General features: G+C 31.7%; 2 protein-coding genes across 2 annotated transcripts; one reads left to right on the plus strand and one right to left on the minus strand.

Annotated features, from left to right (window-relative positions):
* Window positions 1–3353: 3353 nt before the first annotated feature.
* LOC137831910 (transcription factor MTB1-like) lies at window positions 3354–6324 on the minus strand. Its single transcript, XM_068639812.1, has one exon. The coding sequence runs from the start codon at window positions 5620–5622 to the stop codon at window positions 3775–3777; it is 1848 nt and encodes a 615-aa protein (XP_068495913.1). The 5' UTR covers window positions 5623–6324; the 3' UTR covers window positions 3354–3774.
* Window positions 6325–17689: 11365 nt separating this feature from the next.
* LOC137831911 (ethylene-responsive transcription factor ERF023-like) lies at window positions 17690–18428 on the plus strand. Its single transcript, XM_068639814.1, has one exon. The coding sequence runs from the start codon at window positions 17731–17733 to the stop codon at window positions 18280–18282; it is 552 nt and encodes a 183-aa protein (XP_068495915.1). The 5' UTR covers window positions 17690–17730; the 3' UTR covers window positions 18283–18428.
* Window positions 18429–22742: the final 4314 nt, after the last annotated feature.

The raw sequence follows: 22742 nt of genomic DNA on the forward strand, positions 1-22742 counted from the left end.
TATTTTAGTAGTTCGAGTGTTTTCTATTTATATTTCCTTTTTTGAGGGAACATGTTACACGCTTGTAACTTATTTTAAATATTTATGAGTTATATTAAAAAATATATAACTAACGTTTACACACGTTCCAAATACTAATTGCTGTAACAATTTTCGTAATATTTTTTACAAATGCAACATTTACATGAGACGAGTGAGGAGAAAGAAGTTAGGTGTTGCTAGCAAAGTTATGTTAAGTACGTGACGATGACATGTGTAACTAGAAAAACAGTCATTGACATTAGAAGATGAACACGTATAAGAAAGGGAAACCTTTTACAAACCCACAATTGTATCAATATACAATTCCTGCCAATCTCACACTTAGCATAGCTAGTGACCCTGCATAATTCACAGTATAGATTGCTAAAAAATTCTTATCCCATGCAATAAGTGCAACATCGATGAAGGTTATGTCTCCAAAATGTTCATCTAGCCACTTCATTTTTATTCTATCCCCTCTTAGATATTGAGTGCTTAAATTTACTCAAAAGATAAAAATAATGTTATATATATATATATATATATATATATATATATATGAGTTGTTAAGGTGAATGTATTTACTCTTTTGGAGAGTAAGGATCGTCTCATTCACACAACACTCATAAATCAATACATCCTAATAACAATCTCAACACAGTATTTTTTTTCCTGAAAATATTATGTCTTTATCCCACTTTCACCCCATTACATACATAATTTAATATCAAACAACAAATTCTCATCAACCATCATATTTTAAGTAATTCAACAACTATACCATAATTTTAATTACAATAATGATACATACTTGATATACTAGTCATGGTCAAATAACAATCTACAATGCACTGAAAAACAGGTGAACAAATTACAAAACCACAAGTCCCCTTAAATTTCATTTACAAAAAAAATGGCTTTTGAATAAGATGGAAGCTTGATCGATGCTGAACTAAGTTAAAGCTTTTCAATATATATTAACTCAATCCAATAATACAATTCAAATTATTCCATATATTATAAAATAAATACACAAACAAAAATTTAAAGTGCTACGATGTAATCAAATGACTATAAAATCCACTTAGTAGGTCCATTACTTACCAAAACAAATAAAATAAGATTCTTTCTCGAATTTACATGTAAAGAAAATTCACAACTCTAAGCAAAATTCTTATGCAGCTTTCTTGGACACAAGATATGTAAATGGTGTCATGAATGCAAAGGTTCAAAAGGAATCAAAACATATTCTCACATGAATTACATAAAGTGATTCAATTTCAACCATTTTAATCAATATATTACTTTACTCTTAAAAGAGACAATCCTGCAAGCAAAAATTAAAGTTGATGACCATATCACCCCCACATTTAGATCTTCTAACCTAGGGATCTATTGAAAAGAATAAAACTAGCTTCCCTTAACTTTAGCAGATGCTCACTAAGAACTTCAAATCCACCAAAAGCTTAAAGGTAAACATGCACCACAGAGTCCAGTTAAAATATCTAACTATATAACTAGGACTCTGAGTTAACATAGATTAACCCTGAAGCTAAAAGAGTCATATGCAAAGCATAGACACAGATAACCCTAACAAGATCAAATTTTGACTCAAGGAGAAGAGCAAAAATGAACTTATTCTATCGGAGATTCTAATCAGAGATAGTTTGTAGTCTTTGAGAGAAGGGAGAGAAAAAAAAAATGAAACTTTTAGAGGATGATGGTTCTTTTAAAATAAATGAATAACTATATTTTATATTATATGCTCTTTTCATTTTAATAATAAAATATTTTTATGTCATTTAAAATATACCACTTCTATTATAAAATTATTTTCTAGATCCTTATAAATAGAATAATAGTTTATGGTTTAATTTTATAGATTTCTTTGTAGACTTACAAAATTTATTGTTCTAAAATAATTTTATTTAAATTTTTTCTTTTTTTACCTTAGTTTTGTTGGACTCGAGTTTATTTAAATTTATCTTTTAGAGTATCTAAATTTATTTATGATACTATTTCATTTAGATTATACTCTAATACCTAATTTTTATTTTAAAAAGTATTTCTTAAAATAATTAAATTTAATATTTATAAAAAATAAAATAATATATCTGCCAGTATTCATAAGTATCTATGAATATAAAATAATCTGTGATGATTTTCAACTTGCTAACAAAGTAATTTTTTCTTAAAAATAGAATGACTGATAGATGGATAGCTACGGGGTTTCATCACCTCCCATGTAGACACTCTTTAAACACTTCATAAAGATGAATGATAATTTGGCACCCATATAAAGAAATAAATTTACTAATACTACACAATCTAAAATTTTAATATCTGAATTAAATCTTTTATTTTTTTAATTTAAAATATTAATATATATTATTATATCATTAAAATAGTTTATAAGTGGGTGTAATTTTTGAGGGATTGTCAAGGTATAGTTTTTTCTTTTATAAATATTTTTACTGTTGCCACATCTCTTTTGTTTCTATATTTCCACTGCTCATGTATAAACCTCGGAAAGAAACACGGGTTGTTGGGGGTGATCAGCGCTGCTTTTTGTCACACAACTGTTCATTTTTTGAATTAATTTTCCTTTATTTATATTTCTTTTTTCAAGTTGCAAGTTTAAATCTCTTTAGAAAGTAAACACATGCCCCACATGATTGTTGTCATTGCAGAGTCATTACTAAAAGTACCTTAGCACGTGAACGATTTCCACAGTATCAAATTTCAAAACGGGGACACCGACGCCTATGATGCAGGACCACTCAACACATTGCTATGCTATGTGCTGGTATTCTTATTTTTGCAGAATGGTACTTGTTTTTTCGTTTATTTTATTTTCTGCCCGAAAATATTAATAAAATAAATAGGACAAGTTTAGCTTCCCCTGTTCTTTCTTTTTTTTTCTAGACAGTCTTTTAGACTAATGTTCTTTTTTGCATGAATTAGAGATACCTCAATTTCCATAGAAAGCTAGTAATAACAAAGGAACGGTCAAGAATTTAAGAGCAGTACCAATATGGCAATACTTTTCTTCCTTTTCATGTGCATCAAATATTCGGCCTCATTTGGTTGCAGATAAAGTGAATGGGAAAGGAAACAAAATCAAATTAATTAAGTGCTACTTGTACCACAAAATGCAATCCATCCACTTTACATAAATTTTTAGTTTCTTATCTCTACATAGTCAAACAAGTACTGAAACCTCACCTTATGATGTCCTACCTCTTTCACCTGACACTGTAAATACAACATATAATTTCTCCTATGAGACTCTTTGAGATTATTATTATTATTATTATTATTACACTTAATACTTGTGAAAGGGAAAACAACTTCAAACATTCAAAATAAAACAGACTTACAATTATATGTCTCTCAAAGAACACATCTGAACAATATAAAAAAAAAAAAAAACTGATACTCTCTCCCCTCTTATGCAAGGGAAGAAAACCTGAAAAACATGATATCAGACATATACACAAACTCTTTATCCAGAACAACTAGATTTGTTGAACTAAATAAAAAATTGACATTACAGGAATATTTCTGATGTGTATACACTATATAAATTGGCTGCCTACATGGTTAATGGGAGCTATTATTCTACTACTCTAGTTCCAACTGGTTTTACTTTTACATCCTCCGGGTGTAACAAAATTTTTTGAGGAAACTTTAGAAATTGGTTTTTCTCTATGTATGAATCCCTATGGACTATGCTAGACTGCAGTTCCTTTGTTATGCAACTGATGACAATGGCTGCAATGGGTTGGGTTCTGGTTTGGAAAAAACAGCAATCAACTTCTCCTTTGTAAGTTGTTCAGATCCTTCGGACTTAATTACAAATGTGTGGAAAACAGTATCATTTGCAGCAGCAAATTTTGATTCTACAACACTGATTTTTGCCTCTTTGAGTGTTTCAATTACTTTTGATACAGGGTGAGTATCAAAAGGGCAACTCACCTTTACAGTTACCTCATCTTGAGCAGCTTGAATATCCACATCAGGAGCTTCCTTCTCTTGATTTTGATTTTCAGATCTCGAGTTATCTTCCAAAACTGATCCATCTTTCGAGCTGCTTCCAAATCTCTCTCTTTCATCCTCCATGATCTTGACTTTGGCCTGAAGCTCGTTGATATAGGCAATGGCATCGCCCAACAACGAAGCTTTGTCCATCTTGGAGATATTAGGGACCACAGATCTCAATGCATAGAACCGTTGGTTGAGCTTCTCACGTCTCTGCCTCTCGGCCTCCACATGATTGAGGGGTTCTTCCCTTCCATTAGCAGGCTTCCTACCCCGCTTCCTGGGCTTCCTTTCATCCAAAACACTGGGTTGCTCCTCCTTGCAAGAGGCCTCGACGTCAGAAAGCTCCGAATCAACAACAACCGGCCTCACATGAGAAGGCCTAGAAGTGGCTCCGCTAAAGTCAATTTGCATTTGCACCTGCCTTTGAGGTTGATAGCTGTTGCCCAGCCTGAAATCCTGTCTAACGCCATTAACCAGCTCCGCAACAACACTGCTCGTGGATGCCCTAGGAGCAAAAATCTCAACAGGACCACCCTGCTTCACACCCGAATTCACTGCCCAACCTGGAACATGAAGACCATTCCTTACATTTGGATTGTTGTTAAGGTTGTTCCCATTGGGGAGAGCATGGCCTGCCCAAGGCCTGTTATCTTCCATTTTTCTAACAGCAAGTTTCTCTCTGAAATGCGTCCTATTGCCAGTCCGATTGCCAATTGGGTTCGAAAAAAGTTTGGGAATTGGAACACCTCCATCTATCTTATTACCATCCCCAATTGCCAAACCGGTAAAAACCGCATTCCCACCCGCGCTCACGTTCACCCCAGGGTACTGGGAACACTGCGTGGAGAATACAGACTTAACAGCCTGCACGAGTTCAAAGTTCTCGGGTAACACTCTCACAGAACCCAACTCCACCACTCCCAAATCAGTAGGGACCATAACAATGGTCTGAATTCCCGCGGATTTCACCAAGGAAGAACGCACGCAGAAATCAGGCACAGATTTCAGCCACAAATGCTTCCCGGAGACGAAGCACGTACCTGGAACACCATGCCCCCGAGGGAAAGAGAAGTACATGGAAGCAAGGAAGAACATCTCCGTGTCGGTCACGTGGTCAAGGCCAAAGGCATAATTGTCCTCCTCCGAACCTCCAAAAGTATTGTGCAGCTTCTGTAACACCACCTTCCTCATCCTCTGCTGCATCTCCTCATCCACGCGAAGAAGCCTCAGCTTTCCTCTCAGCGCACCCTCCTCTTCCTCGTTGGGCTCCCTGCAGCACCCGTCTCCCCAACTCAGAACCCAGTCACCAGATTTCGACTGCGAGAGCTGCCAGAAAATCGCATAGTTCCAACTGAAATTTGAGTCGTTGGGACGCTCCACCAGATCCGAGAGCTTGTTCTGAAGTCCCTCGTCGCTCCCAACCGCCATTAAAACACTCTCATTCGACACCGAGTTTGTTGTTAAGAACTCCAGAGCTAGACCACCAAGAACAGCCCCAACTATGGCCTTATCCTCTTCGTCCCACGCCACGCTCCCTAACCCCGCGTCAACCTTCATCTCCTAAACAAATTCAAAACACCAACCTCCAACCAATTATCTCAAGTTTCCAACCCCTCAATCCAACCCCACGAACCTCCTCTAATAACCGAAATGCAAATGTTTGTCCGCTTCCATCTCATGAAGGCGCTCTCAGATCTTTCAGATTTCTGATTCGCAGACCAAAGCTAAAATAAAACCAGACAGAGAGACAAAGATAAAAACAGGAAGTGGGATTTACTTATGAAATTAAACTGGGAAAGGGGGGACAAAACTGGACGAGAAAGGAAAGTTGTGGAGGAAAATACACATTCGAAAAAAACTGAGAATGAAAGGAAACAAAAGGAGAGACAAGGAGGTGTGTCGCCACCGAATGGAAAAAAAAAAGGTTTTGTTGTTTGGTTGGTAATGGAATGTGAAAATTGGAGAAAGGAAAAAGGAAGGGGAAGCAAGGAAGGCTAGAGAAAGAGAAAACACACGAGAAGATAGAGAATTGAAAGCTGCAGGTTACACTCTCCTCTAGCCTCTACAACTTCTAACTGCAAAACGTTAAACCATGGTTAGGTCAACCTACCTTTCTTCTTTACCACAGTTAGTGCGCAACAATTATCACACCATGCCTCATGTCTTCTCTGTCTTGCCTTTCCTCTACTCCTTTTTTTACTATTTAATTAATTGGAACATATTGTAAACAAATTTCTTATCCACGTTTGATCCAAAAGAAAGCATTTAAATACTGATATGTATTTTATGTTTGACTCCAGAACAATCATTATATGGTATAGTATTAATGTTAACTGTATAATAAAATATATAATATAGATACTTTTAAATGTGTGATAAATAAATGGTTTGAATATATAAATTATTAATTTTTATATTTTCGGTTGCACAATGCAACACCTTGATTGTTGTTTTCTTTTTACTCAAGATATTGTTGCCTAAATTAAGTACTTTCAACATAAATAGCTATATGTAAATACTTTATTATTAAAATCAATTTAAATTAAATACATTGGCACTTTAAATTTGGTTAACACACGGTCAATGATAAAGTATCATATGTAATTGTATTATTATTTTTTATAATAATTACTTAAAAACCGTATTGACAATAGATTGATTAATTTCTAATTAATTGACATTTAGAGTTTTTTTTATATTAAGGGTAGGGAATGATTTAGTGAGCCAAAACAAGTGACAACAAACTTTAAACTTGTACTCTTTTGACCCTATTGTTAGTTTTAGTACAGTTCATAACTAAATTCTTTAACAATTAGGCTATTAGGGAACAACAAAATATTTATAGGAAGAAAATAATTTACTCTTATTAAAACTTCTTTTTATTTAGTGTATTATCCTAATACATATACTATTTTGCAAGTTTCAAAGGAAGATGGAGAGAATTTTAAAAAAATAAAAATAGCAGAATTTTAGAAATAAAACTGAATTATATATATATACTATTTTAAATCATATATTTTTTTAAATTAACCTGAGTGAAGCAGACTAGCAGTGCAAATGTTTGGATACACGAGAATTTGCAAGAATAGAGGGTGAGTATGAAGGTGAGTCACGTGGTTGCTAGGGTCTTTTAGGTAGGAACAGTTGCAAACATGCAAAAATCTCACGTGCATAAGTGTTCTATTTGTTTATAATATAAATTGATTTTATTTTTCTTTTCCTATGTAAGTGCATGAAGAAAAAGAGGCTCAAACAAAATATGTATTTAAGACTAAACCTGTGTAACTCACAAGATCCAATTAAAGAGTTGATTTCTTCTAACAAGAGTTGTTTTGTGTACTCTAATATTGCACGGTATGGAGTTTTGTAACAGTAAAAACTTGTACTGGTTTTTTGTTATACTTCTTGTAACCTGTGTGGATATTTTTAAAACTTTCACTCTCCCCACCTTTTGTGATGGGTTTGTTACACTATTATACGGTGTAAAGACAAGTATGATCACCAAGAAAAGTAAAAGTTGATTTGACCAAGTGTTGCATGCTGTTTGCAAACCTTTTTAATCAAAAGAAAACACAATCAAAACCTTAAAACATTAATTTACCGAACAATGATGTCAAAAGTTAAACCAAAGATTATTCCTAGAAAATTAAAGGCGTTTTGATTTCTTTAGAGCTCACAAAATAAAACACAATATAGTTAATTTGAGTGGAACACAAGGCTAACTAAGCCTAAAAGTGATCCCAAAACTGAAGTTGTTGGTGATGTTATTTATATATATGTATTCTTTTGTCTTTGGAGTGAAGTATTGAAGCAGTTTATCTTGATGGAGACCCGTGTCCCCTTGTTTCTTTTGTTGTTCATAAAATTTGACAATTGTCTTTTCAATTTTAAGGGTTACTGGAATATTAAATATGAATTTATATGAGCGTTTATGGAAAAAAAATGCTAAATATATTAATGAAATTATTAAAATTTGTGCATCAAAAATTAAACTGAAATCGAACTTCTTAATTAAACGCAGAAGTTGTATATAGTCAAATTATACAATCAACTATTTGTTTTAAAACAATAAAAAATAATTACTACCTAATAAAGTGGTTGAAAAATTTGAAACAACTAATTTTGTTTTTTTATTTTAAATGGAGTATATGTAGTTTTTGTGCACCCAACATATATATATCTCTAGCAACAGGGAAACAATTATTCTGCGGAACATACACAATATTGAAATAAATTTGATTATTTTAAAAAAAATATGCACTTAGTTAGGAATTAAATTAATATGAATTTAAAAGTTATCTTAATAAGCATATGACCTCGTTTAATCAAATAATCTTGTTTAATGTGTAGGATTATTTTAATAATTTTACTTGTTTTTATTCACTAGTTCAGTTTATAACTTTTAAACTCTGTTTTTTATTTTTCATTTTTATCCTTGCTATTTTAAATATTTTATTTTTTATCCTTTTATTTTATAATAATTTTATATTTCTAAAAGATGATAAGACGAAATTATCAAATCTCGATATTTTTTAATATAAATTAAAATTATTATCCCATTTTTAAAGATAATCTTTATTAAAAAATCATAGACAGTAACAATAAAAATACTGAATATATTATTTATGTCATTTAACATATTTCAATTAATTCAATATTTGATTTAAAAATAATAATAATAATTAGTTATTTAAGCTATATTTTAACTTACATTTTAAATTGTGGTTTATAAGTTTTAAGTTTATTATACATAAATAATTATATATAAGTTACAAGATATTTACAGCTGGCATTGACATGCAATGCATTCAATTCCCGTGAGAACAATTGTCCCGTTCAGTTATATACATATGAAGTTAACGTGATTCTTAAACTAACACTGATAAATCTTAACAAGGTTTACTAATTATTTAAAATGAAAAGCAGAATCAAAAAATATTTTAAGAAGCATACTTTGCGCATTCCCTACTACTCACCAATACTTTCTTTTAAAATAGTAGTATCGATTAAAAAAAAGTAAAAAAAAATGTTTTAATATGAGATGCATTGGTGGCGCGTGGAAAAAATGGTGCATGGTGCCGCCAGGTGGAGGAGCGTCACGCAAATCGTGAGGCCTCCGACTAACACGTTTCCAAACATCACACGCATCCCACGTGCCCTATTTCAGAACTGACCTCTCTCCACGTGTCTGAATCTGGATCATTCCTCTTGGGCTTTGAAGCAGAGTGGATGAAGCACGTGAAGTGCATTTAAACCTCCCTGGAATTGAATAATAAAGAAAAGAGAGAGAGAATATTAATATTAGTAACAGAAGAGTGGCGTGTGCATTAAAGTTACCTTTGACATTTCGCAATGCAAACCGTTGCCTCATCCAATAACCTATTGCCAGTACCCTCATCATCCTCTCTACTCTTCCCCCACCCCTTTATTTATTATCTTTTTAAACCGTTTCTTATATATATTTATTTTAATTTGAAGAAACTGAATTTCACGTGTAATCTCTCCAATAACAGATATTTTCTAGATTTATTTTTTTAAGAAAAAAAATCACAACTAAAAATACTCTATTGTGTTAATAGTATTTGCCTTAAATTAATAGTTATTTGAAAATTTTACAGTTTAAAAACAAAAATTAAATATATTACTTTTTAAAATATTTTTAGTAAAATAATATTACTTTCTCATTGATGTATTATTTTTATTGAAATCAATAGAATAGTTGACTAAAGAATAAATTATGAGTGAAAAATACTGTTCCTCTGAAAACAAAGAAATTAAATAATTTTTTAAATGCTTTAACTACAATAATTATAGGACGGGAGGACTGCTACTTTCAACGCAATAAAGAATTATCAAGACTTTCATATTCAAATAGAATGACAAAAAATGCATTAATTTCTTTTAATTAAAAATGTTGATTGAGTTTTTCTAATTTATAAAAAATGTATTTTTAAATTATTTTTAATTATTTTATTGAAAATAATATTGAAATCAAACATAAATATATTCTTGGAATAATAACGTTAAATAGAACTTGAGTTAGTTGATAAATAGTTTTTTTACAAAAATATCAGTAAAAACCTTTATGTGGCCTGAAATTTTGGTAAGTTGGCACTACTACTTTCAAGGATCTGGGCCTTATACATAAGGAGCTCCCAACGAAGAAGTTCGATCTTATGGGACAGGAACGGATCCAACCATGAGATGGGTTTCTAATTTACTTACAGACTTCAATGAAAAGTTTTCTCCCTGTTCGGTCATGACAATTTCTTCCCTCACCTCCATATTTTCCTTCTGAATCCCATGCTTCTAAAAAATATCGAAATTATTCTTTGACATTGATTTCCTTGTTAGTTTTTAATTTTTAATAACATGTGAAATTCAGAGACTTCTTACATTATTATAGAATTCAAAATTCAAAACTTAAAATTTATAAATTTATAAATTTTTGTATTTTAGAATATAAATTCTGAATTTTCAGTTTTTATATATTTCATAATATAAATTTAATATTTTAAGATTTAAATATTAAATTGTATAATGTCTGTAACCTCCCTAATTTTTACCCATTTATATAATAAAATAAAAGTAAAACAAACACTATCTACTTAACATATGAATATATATATATATATATATATATATATATATATATATATATATATATATATAACTATGTCATAATTGTATATAAAAAAAAATATCCCTCTTCATAGAGATTTTAATATATACATCAAAAGTGTTAAAAACAGCATTCAAATTAAAACTATCACATATTCCAGCTGCTCACTTATGAGCTCTATTACCTGTAATATCATTTGTTCCATGTACAACACGATTATCACAGATAAAGAAACAAACACAAACCATATAACAGGGAAAGCTAGCTATAACAAAATTTTCAATATAATTTAAATTTCAAATTGATACACAAAATTCATAAATTCTCATACAATTTCTCAAACATTTCACATAACCATCAAGTGTCATTCACAACTCATATTTCTCGTGTCAGACTTCTACTGACTCACAAAACATAGACACTTGACTCTACTTCCAGAAGACTCATGTATTGAAATTAGCATTCAGAGACCTGCACCTGTCATACTACTGTTGTGAAACCCACACAGCCATGCGCATAATTACCTCAATATCTCATATTTTCATATGACCGGGTAAATCTATTTGATCTGCTCTGATCAATTCTTTCAAACCTCAGACTCAGCCAAATGAACCTCCTTCGACTCTCACCAACTGAATAACTTCATCTATGTGATTCCATTATATCAATAGAGTCATGAAGGATCGTCTCATTCACAGAACACTCACAAATCAATACACCCTAATAACAATCTCAACACGGTATTTCCTTTCCTGAAAATACTATGTCTTGATCACACTTTAACTTCATTACATACATCATTTAACATATCAATGCACCACTTAATCACATCATATTTAAACTTTCTAAATAATTCAAATATATCTCAAACTTTACTTAAACACATAATTAATTCCAAATATATGCTCTTTAAATCAATCATCAATTAAAATCAAACAACCACTTCTCATCAAACATCTCAAGAAATTCAATAAAATATTAAAAAAAAAGTTAAACTCATTTATATTATCATTCAAACACTTTCAATTCTCAATCACAAACACTTTCAACAAATTATTCACCTTAAAATCAATATAAAATATTTAAAATCAACCATTCCAGTCAATATATTATTTTACTTTTCAAAACAATCATACAAGCAAAAACAATTGAAATTGGTGACCACGTCAGCCTCACATCCAAGAGCTCCAACCCACCAAAAAGCTTAAGCTTAAGGGTAACCTAACCTGATCACAAATCTAACTATATCACTATGACCCTAATCATAGAGACTAATTCTGAAGATAAAAATCTCACATGAAAACTTAACTAAAAGACAACCCTAACCAAATCAAAACTAGCTCAAAGGAAAATGAGCCAATAATGAACTTACTGTATCTAAGATTCTAATCGGGCAATCTCGTAAAATTCACTGCCAGGAGTCCAATGGCAGACTCCGATCATCAAACTGATGAGTGAGGAGGTCAGAATCTTAGAGAGAAGGGAGAGGAAAAAAAAAGAAAACAAAAGTGAACTTATATCGAGCAGTCTTGTAGATCTCGCTGCCAAGAGTCTAATGGTGGACTCCAATCGTCAAACAGATGAGCGAGGAGGTCATAAATCTTAGAGAGAAAGGAGAAAAAAAGGAAAATGAAACTTCTAGAGAGATGGTGGTTATTTTAAAACGAAACCTGAATAACTAATTTTCAATTTATATAACTTTTTTACTTTAATAATAAAATATTCCGGTGTCATTTTAATTGTATCATTTTTATTCTAAGACTATTTTTGTCGGTTATTACAATGTCTCTTTGTATTATGAATTATATAATTTAAAATATTTTTTTTATATTTTAAATTTTGGATGTTGAATTATAAAATTCAAATTACAAATTTGTATTTTAATATTTTTGAATGTATGGAATATAGAAAGAAATTGGCTCCACCCGTTCTCAACTTGGAATCCTTGCAAGGTAAACATGTAAGTAAAAGGAAACCCAATATAAGATCGATAGCTTAGCAAGGCCTTTTTACGTTATTACAATGTTTTGATTTTTCTATTCCAAAATATTTTAGGTAGAAACTTATGTCTCAACAACACTTGATTACATGGAGAGGAGTAAAATGATTTTGAAAGAACATAATTTTCAATAATATCCTTTTTCTTAAGTTGAATTGAGAAGTTGATTTTGTAGGAACCGACTTTTTAAAACATTTTATCATTTGTCCTACAAAAGAAAAACACAAAGAAGTATTTATCTTAAAACTAACTAACTTGGATATTTCATTTCATTCATATCGTATTGTTATATTTTTCTTTTAAAAAGATGATTTCAAAATAAAAGTTCAAAAACAATAACCTGTATCATATGAGTTTTGTCTGTGTAAAATTATAAAGTAGAAGATAAATATATTTTACTTTATTTTATTATTTATTAGAACCATTTTTATAAGTTAAAAATAATTTATGTCTAAATTAAAATTTAAAATAATTTTATAATTATTTACTAAAACTTTAATAAAATAATACCGGTCAGCTGTATAAAGATAGAATGCCGACAAAGGCGGTGGCAGGGATAACTAGAAGGGGAACCCACCATTTGAACACTACTAAGATTGAATTTTTATGGCTGAATCAAAGTGTTTATGTGCTTCTGTTATTGGTCCTGTTGGAATATATGTTGTGGTTCTGTTAATGTGTTCGTTTTGGATTATCACCTTGCAGCCACATGTAATTCAGATACAAATCAAAGTATCTGAATAAGTGGCAGTATCAGGGTTCAGTAAAATAACTAAATATATTATTATTCAAATGTTGATTTTTTTAATTTATTTTAAGTCTATAATGATCTTCATCGATAAAATAATGAGCTTTGCTTGTTTGTAAGAACTTAGGATCACTAATTTATTTTTATCCCTTTCTTCGTTGAGCTTTAATGGTTGCGGTCTGTGTTAGTATAAAGTTTATTTGTTGAAGTTGTAAACCAGGACCAAGAACAGTGAATTGCAGGAAAAATGAGGGTGATGAGTATTTGAGAAGGTAATACCAACACTTAATATTTGTGAAGCTAAATCCAATGCTAAAGTTCCCTATTTCTGCTATTTTTCTTGATAGTAAAACATCATGAAAATTCCACAAAGAACTGGGGTTTTGAAGAACATTGTTGAACTACAACAAAACCAGTCACATAGTATTTCATCTGACAAAAGAAGATTATGGTTTTATTTGCTAAGCATGTGAACTTTAATTTGAAAATGATAGATTTGGATTTCTGAATGATGTGACCACTGAAAGCAATGATGCAAATGACATGACAGTCATATAACTATCAAATTAAATGACCTTTTTAAAATAATGTATATAGAAAGTTATTCGAATTTTATATTACTTCAGTATATACGTAAAATTTCATGAAAATATGAATTATAACATCATGACAGTGTCAGCATAATATCATCGTGTATACTGCATCAAAAGATAAAGGAGAATATTTTTCCAGGTACAAAATATACGATTTTTTTTTGCAATATAACATAGGTGTCTTTTATTTATACACATAACGCCTATGTTGTGCGTATTATCAAGAGCTTGCCACCAAATTACTTGGTAAAACACACTATTTTATCTATTGACTTCTTTTTATTATCCTAGTTTCAATGTACTTATTATATTAATTTTTTAAATGAAGATTGAAAATTAAGTTCGATAATTTTTTTTATATTTTATTTAAAAATTTAAATGGTTTAATTATTTGTTTTCAATGACAAATTATATTATTGAGGATCTAGATGATAATATATTAAGATTGACAATATTTTCATTTTCCTGTTACTATGTAATACTTTATAAAAAAAATAAACAAATTTTGTTTATTATTAGTATAATATCTAATAGTTTATAAAATAATATTACATATTTATAATTGACAATAATGCTATTTCTCAAGTACGTAAAAATTTGATTATAAATTTAATATATATCACTTCAAAATATTTTTTAATAATTAAATTAGTATATGTTATTTTAACGGATATATGTTAATATTTTTTCAATTAATAATGCAATGGGGCTAAAATTGTTTAGTTTTAAAAAACAAGAAAACCAAATCTTTAATCAAGATCAAAAATTTTAATTCACAGAACCATAGGACAAGAAATAAATTTAATATAAAATTAAATTAATTAATTATATTTTGTCTTTTATTGCATATCAATTTGTGAATTGATTTTTTTTTCTAAAAATATTTGCAATGAGTATAGTTATTTGTGAATCACGTTTAGGGATTGTTACTTATTTGGTATTTTTTTATTTGATAATGATTGATAATTTAGCCGTATTTCATTATTGAATAAGTGGTCACAATGGATATAGATGTAACATTTGTGATTAAAGAACCACAACATAATTTAGAGGGTTTCCAATTTGATAAAAGAAAATTTGGTATGTTGAGAAAGACGTATTAACATATAGCTCTTCAATATTTTAATCATTAACCAGATAAATAAGATAATTTACTGAGACATTAATGAATACTATTTTTAAGAATTTATCTATGTTGTGCAAACCTCTTAAAATATATCAGCAACTTTTCAAAACACGTTAAGGCTTACAAAACTAACAAACACTCGTAAAACAAAGTAGAATTTAGATTAGAAAAAAGAGTGAGTAAAACTATTAATATTTGTATTAATGAAAGGTGTAGTTATACTAAATCATGGTGGAAGTAATTAGCTCTTATATTACCTGAAGTGGATAGGAGTATGCACTCTCCAAACAATTCCAGCCGAGATTAAATAAGGAAGACTATTTTACGCACATTGATTGTAGTTGTACGATGTTGTTGATTTGGTGGTTTTGCGTTATCTCAACTCCATTCATCCTACCTGTAACACATTAAAACCAGCTTATCATTAATTCATTTTTCTTTCTCATTTTCAAGGACCTTCCACTTACAATACAACTTATATACAGGACCATTGTAGTTGGGAATGCTCCATTCTCTTTCTCTCTCTTTTTCTGCACAGATTAAACGTGTATGTATATACCATTCCTTCTGTTTCTTACATAATATCATACACCTACTTTTCTTTTATTTTACTTATTAAACACTGATATACACACACTCCTTTATACGTTTTGAATAAAACTGGGTACCTGTAGTGTCAGTAGTGAAAAAGGCCCAAACAATATATACCCAGTATATGAAGATCCACTGTGGTTTGTGGACCATAACCAAGGCCTACATTGGGAGTATACGCACGTAAAAAGGTGTTGTTATTAAGTACATCTAGCCGAAGAGAAAACATTTTCAATTTACAAAAGTGCGTTAAAATATTTAAAATATTAATTGTTCCAATCTAAGCATTACTAAGTTATTATGATGTAAAGAAAATATTAATTGTTCGCATTAGCAAAGAGTTCGAAACCTTAAATAATTTCTAAAAACACGAATGATTATACTAACAGATGAAGAATAAAGCTAAACTGTGGCAAGCGCATAACTAAAAAATAAGGTATTCAGCGAAATTTGTAGGACCCAATTAATCAATCCTATATTTTAAACGTTATTTGTCAATCTTAACGTTATTTTTCACATGGTAATTGTTGCAAACTATATGATTAAACTTAAGCATGTTAGGGTAGAGAGTATGCGGGTTTGACAATCACAGCTTCATGTTGAAATGAAAATGTAAACAGAAAAGTGAGAAGGGTTCATGGGAAGCATACATTTGCGTCCATTTTGTTTGCACTAAGCTCTAAAGGTAAATTGGCAATTAAATGTGATTTGGCAAGAACAGTTACAGATTGGCTTTGTGAGCATGAATAAGATTGCCATGAAACCAGTCCCTCCCACAGTGACACATTGGCCTTGTTTATGTTCATATCCTCATATCATTATCAATGACATAATCAACCAAAAAAATATCATTATCAATCAAACCATCCTCTCACCCACCAAAACCAAAAGCCGAAACAGTCACCCAATTCTCGTGCCACACTCCCCCATGTAAAGCTGTGAGCAACCAAATAAGGCAGGGATACATTCGTCACACCGCACAAAACATGATCTTCTCCATCCACACACACTTTTATATGCTCTTCTCAATGCCGTGCCTCTCACGTCCTTTCCATGCTTTGGATTCAATTACTTAATTTGAATTTCACACTTCGCTGTCAATATAGCTCGCAAGGTGCTTGTTAAAATGTAAAAGTCAAGTGGTTTTTATTTTTTAAACACATCAGTTGTCATGGCCATTGGTAATTCGCTTGTTGCTTCAACTATTTTCCGCTCCAAAGATTGACGGGTGGGAACTATATATCAAGAATAATGTTTGTCTGACACGTCGATGATTTTGTAGCATTATTATAACTTTAACTCCGGTGTTTTTATTAAGTTAAATTGATGGATGGATTCTTACTTTATTTTGGAAACTGTCAAGTTAAAGACCAAGTGTTGTCGCGTTAATTTCGATGTTCTAAGTGTGTCTTCGTCAAACCTTCAGCCGCGAGTCATGAATGAAAGAAGGAAAAAAAAAATAGAGATGAGCGCAATTTGTCCACCATCGTAGATATTTTCAGCAACACTTGTCACATTACACAGATCGCGAAGGAGAAAGAAAAAGCCTTTTTATCCAGCTAATCTAAAAAAAGACGCTTTAAAAGATAGAAATGCATGCATACCGTTTTGAAATTGCTGGAAACATGAATTGATTTTAAAATATCAAATATGAACAATTTTTTTATTTTGATTATTTATATTTTTTTGAATCATAGCATTCTAAAAATTGATTATGTGAAGCGTATATAGAAATAAAAATGAAAAGTAGTTCAAAAAAGTTTGAAGGGAAGACCCCGCGCGTAGTCATGTATGAAACATGGCATCCATAATTAATTGCATGCTGGGCCTTTACGTAGAAAGAGTAATCTGGTCCCTTAAAGTCTCAAAACCCTTTATGAATCTGTGGGGGTACTTACGTAATCTCCTACTTCACCCCCTTTATCGTCTCATCAACCTTATATATCTCCGACACACCAAAACGAATGCCACTCTAACACACTGTGAATGGACCATCAACCCCCACCCTGCCCCGACGACGACCTAACCACCGCCACCCCTAGGTCTGGCACGCGCCACCCAGTCTACCGCGGCGTCCGCAAGCGCCGCTGGGGAAAATGGGTCTCAGAAATTCGGGAGCCGCGCAAGAAGAACCGCATATGGTTGGGGTCTTTTCCGGTGCCAGAGATGGCGGCGCGAGCGTACGACGTCGCCGCGTACTGCCTCAAGGGTCGGAAGGCGCAGCTCAATTTTCCCGACGAGGTGGACTCCCTGCCGCTTCCCCCGTCCCGCACGGCCAGGGACATTCAGGCCGCCGCGGCCAAGGCGGCGCGCATGATGAAAGCGGTCGTCAGTGACGAGAAAAACAGCATTGCCGATGATGACGGAGACAGCGGCGGCGACGATTTTTGGGGCGAGATTGAGTTGCCGGAGCTGATGGACGGCGAGTGCTGCTGGAGTTGCCCCGGAGGATCCTCGTGGACTACCTCTGGTGACATCGCCGATTGGACGGAGGAGGAGCTTTCGCCGCAGCAACCGTCGTTCCTGGCGTGTCTATAATCTGTATCCGTATTAATGGTGTTCAGGGTTTGGTATGTTTCTAATATATAAATATATAAATATGTTACTATTAGTATTACTTATGCAACTGTTCCTGTCGTCAAATAATAATAATATTATTATCAGTAGTAATATTTTGATGGAAACTTGTGTTTTCTTACCGTTAACTCCTTCATTGCATATGGATTGGTACATAATTGGTAAAACAAGAGCTTTGGGTTTTTCTCGAATAAGTTTTAACGGGAAAGGTTGTTTTTCTTGAATAAGTTTTAACGGGAAAGTTTAAGTTGTTCAAGATTCTGGACTTTTTAATGAGTTGAGATTTCCAATAACAAAGCTCTAGGGAGAAAGAAAAAGAAAAACTCAACCAGCATTAACTAATCATGTGAATACATAAACTATGTGTTATAAAATCGGTATTAAAGCTTCTGAGTTGTTTTCAAATTTCCAATTTTTCATAGCAGAATTTCTAAGGGAAATGAGTTGTGACAAGATGGATCGGTTCATATTTGAAAATGTACTCACGAGAAGATATTAATAAATGATAACGTAACCCTGCATATAATACATTGCTCCCGACCGTACACAAGGTTGTACGTTTACGGGGTGTATTTCCTGTTATATTCTTTTACTAATTTTTAGTACACTACTTTTGATACTATTTGTTGATTATAACTATAATTATTTATCAAAACAATGTAAACTTTGGGAAATCGTGATTCTATCCAATGTCGACATCACGCGCAATGATTTATTTTAAAAGTACTCCCTAATTGTATATAATGCCAATGGTGGTTGTATATCGCAATAAACAAGTCCTGCTATAACTCACGTACTATATATATACACCTCACATCAAGCATTTATAAGAAAATTATCATTTTCTCAAATTCTTTTATGATACATTCTCTCTTTTTTTCTCTCCTTTGCATCTCTTTATTATAAATCCCATCTTATTTTATAGTTTTCTGTCTTGGTTATAAGACGCTATAAAGAAGGTGTACAAATATAATTCAATGCATACGCCAAACTAATTAATATAATTCAAGTTCTTGAGAATGTTGTTTCTATGCTGATATCAAGAACACTCTTAGGTGGTTCAGTTCGAAGTAATAATGAATATAACGCTATGGAGGAATAGAAATAAGCATTTATGATTTCAAGCTAACTAGTGGCGTTTTATAAGTTATACCAATCTGAAATGAAAATGAAATTTTAGGTCTAAATGAAATTCATACATCTCAAGGTTGTATTCACATCAACTAGTCCTTAACATTTATGATTGAAGTTCGAAACATCTCCCCTATTTTATCCATCTTTATTTTTGGGGCTATCCTTGCAGAAGATATGCATTTAGGATTTAAGCATTTGCAGAAAAAAAAAATATGCAAGACAAAATGAGGACAACGACAAATATTCTGAAAATTGGAAATATATGATCCGTGCTTCTTCTTCTTTTTGATTTTTTTTGTCGGAGTAAGCATGCATGACAAAATAATATTTATGTACGTTAAAGATAGTCCAAAAGAAGCTAGAGGGAGGGTTGTGTACATCTCCCCGTAACCGATTGAACACTTTTTTACATGAATTTGAACAAATTGTTAGAACTTAGAAAACATAACATTTTAGACATGTTTGACTGCTAGATAGACATCTAGCTACGATTCAATGATGATTCTAGTATACTTGTCTTTTGATACACTTAAACATCTTACACTGCCTTATGAATATTTATAATTTTTTTTCTTTAACGACATTTTTTATAGATAAAATTATGACCAAATCACCAAATTTCAAAGAAAATAATGTATTGATAACAATATTAGAATAATAAATTGAAATATTGTCTGGGTTTGAAAAATGAAAAGTGATTATAAAAGTTAACCTATAAAAGTAATCAGGATAATGTTTAAAAAATAACATATAAAAGTGGTCAATGATTAAAAATACCCCCTATCATAAAAAATATTTATTATGTCAATGCAATTAATATTCACACAGTAAAATTTTGCATAATTACTACAACATCACAACTTTCATTAAATATAAAGAGAGTGAATTAAAGATATAATAAATTGTTATTAAATATTAATTTATCATCGGTAATAATTTTATATTTTTAAAAAAAAAATGTAAATCACTCTTAAAATTTGAATTGATTCTAATAATAGAGGTATTTCATGGTATTTCAACACTTATACCAACAAGTCATTCTCAAACTCCTTATATAAATCACGTATAAATAGACGAAGTTCTAAACCAGACTAAAGTAGTGTAAACATAGCAACCTAAGACTCCTTACACCCAAAAGTAAAAACAACAAAAAAACTAAACCAAACCAACTGCAAATATCTATCAACATATACCTTGCAACTCATCAAAACTTGCCCCACCACCTAATGCTTTTTGATAGGTTTCATGTATACCAGTGACTCAAGGCACCAGTCAAAATACGAAAAGCTTGCAAGTCTAACCTTGGAAGTCACCCATGACCAAACCTTCAATTTTGCCATTGTGAAAATCTTAATATGGTCTACCCTACCATTTTTAAATATTTTCTTATTCCTATACTTTCACAGTTTATCTACAACTGTTATCCATACACAAGCCCAAATTTGATTATCATGGTATACGTCGTCAACACTGTCTCTTATGTTTAGCAACTCTGTTTCTTGTATATCATTTTTTGTTTTGTATTTGTTTTTGAAAAAAGTGACAAAAATATATTTTTACTTGTTTTTCTTTCCATATAACTTTTTTAACAAGATAAGGACGAAAAAAATTTAAACTAATTTTTAAATCAAAGTGCATGAATTAATTTATCTATTTTTTTATTTATACGTAAGCTTATTTGAGTTTACGTAAGTTAAATTATTTTTAAAATGAGTTAAGCTCATCGAATATTCTTAATTATGATACCACGAAAACTCCATTTACCTATCTGGGTATGAAAGTAGGGGAAATCATAAGAGAATGTGTTTTTGGGAATGTGTGCTTGAAAAGATTGGGAAGAGATTAAGGCGATCGAAAGGAAAATTTATGTCAATGACAGGGAGAGTATGCCTAATTAAAGTTGTCCTTACTTCAATCCCCTTTTCTATATCCTGTGCTTTTATATGAAGAATTTCGAAGGAACTGGAAAAAAGGCAGAAAAAACTTCTTGTAGGGATTGGAATCGGAGGAGTGAAAAATAACTTAGGTGTCTTGGGATAGGATTTGTGCGTGCAGGGAGGATGGTGGCCTAGGGGTAAGAGATCTAAGATCATTTTATATTGCCTTACTAAGTAAATGGATATGGCGTCTCAAAACAAATAATAGTGGTATGTGGAAAGAAATACTGAAATCTAAATACCTTGGTTGAAATTGGTTAAAGAGTACAAATACAAACAATAAGGAATCTATCTGGTGGAGAGACTTGAAAAGGGTTTGGAAGTCAAAGGAACGTGGATGACTTTGAAGATAAGGTTATGTGAGCAATTGGGGACAGGAAGAAAATCACGTTTTGGGAACACAAGTGGGTAGAAAATATAACATTAATGCATAAATTCCATAGACTGTATTCAATTGCAATAAATTATGGTAATACTTTAACACATGCAGGCAAGTGGAATAATAGTAGGTGGGAGTGGGAGATAGGTGCAGGAGAAACTTGTTTGTGTGAGGACAAAATCAGGTTGCTCAATTGATGTTATTGTTGGAAAATAAAAAGATAGTTGAGGAAGGGGATAGTGTAGTGTTGCAAAATAGTATAGCAACAAAGGATAATCTGATGAGACGATGAGTAACCTTGGTAAGTAGCTTGTGTGGTGAGGAGAGGAGACTGTAAGTTGCATATTTTTTAAGTGTAAGGTTGTGTGGAGAATATAATGTTTGTGTTTGTCTTGGTTGGGTTGTTTGTCGGTAAATCACTATGATGTTAAGGTACATTTCATGATGTTCTGTCCTTTAAATGTGAAAGGTCCGTTGTCCAAACTCTGGGGAGGTGTATGGATTGCAATTGTAGGTGAAATTTGGAAATATCGGAATAGGCGTGTTTTTAAGAATGGGAGAGTCGACTATATAGAAGTTTTTGCGGTGGCACAAAGAAAAGTATGAGCATGGATTACTAGTAAAGAAAAACATGCAGAGTTCACTTATTCTGAATGGTGCATGGAACCATTGGTTTGCATGAAATGTATTAAATATAAGTGTCTAATTTGTATTGGTTTTGTATAGTTAATTCCTTGTTTTAGGAAGAAATAAGTTGTGTTTTACAGGTTGGGAAGTAAGCAATTTGTCACTAGAGTAGAGACATGGGTTGTTTTGTACGAGGAGTAAATGTTACCTACATTAGAACAAAGAGGATTTGAGGAGGAGTAGGGTCTAAAGCTGTGGTGGTTATGATGTAGAGTCTGCAACTGGTAAGAATATTGTGATAAAGAGGTACTTGTATATTATTGAGTATATATGTGGTGTATTGA

This window comes from Phaseolus vulgaris, chromosome 6, assembly GCF_000499845.2.
Source record: "Phaseolus vulgaris cultivar G19833 chromosome 6, P. vulgaris v2.0, whole genome shotgun sequence".
Taxonomy (NCBI): domain Eukaryota; kingdom Viridiplantae; phylum Streptophyta; class Magnoliopsida; order Fabales; family Fabaceae; genus Phaseolus; species Phaseolus vulgaris.

Excerpts from the sequence above, each read along its gene's own strand:
- LOC137831910 (XM_068639812.1), bottom strand. The coding sequence starts at position 5,622 with ATGAAGGTTGACGCGGGGTTAGGGAGCGTGGCGTGGGACGAAGAGGAT.
- LOC137831911 (XM_068639814.1), top strand. The coding sequence starts at position 17,731 with ATGGACCATCAACCCCCACCCTGCCCCGACGACGACCTAACCACCGCC.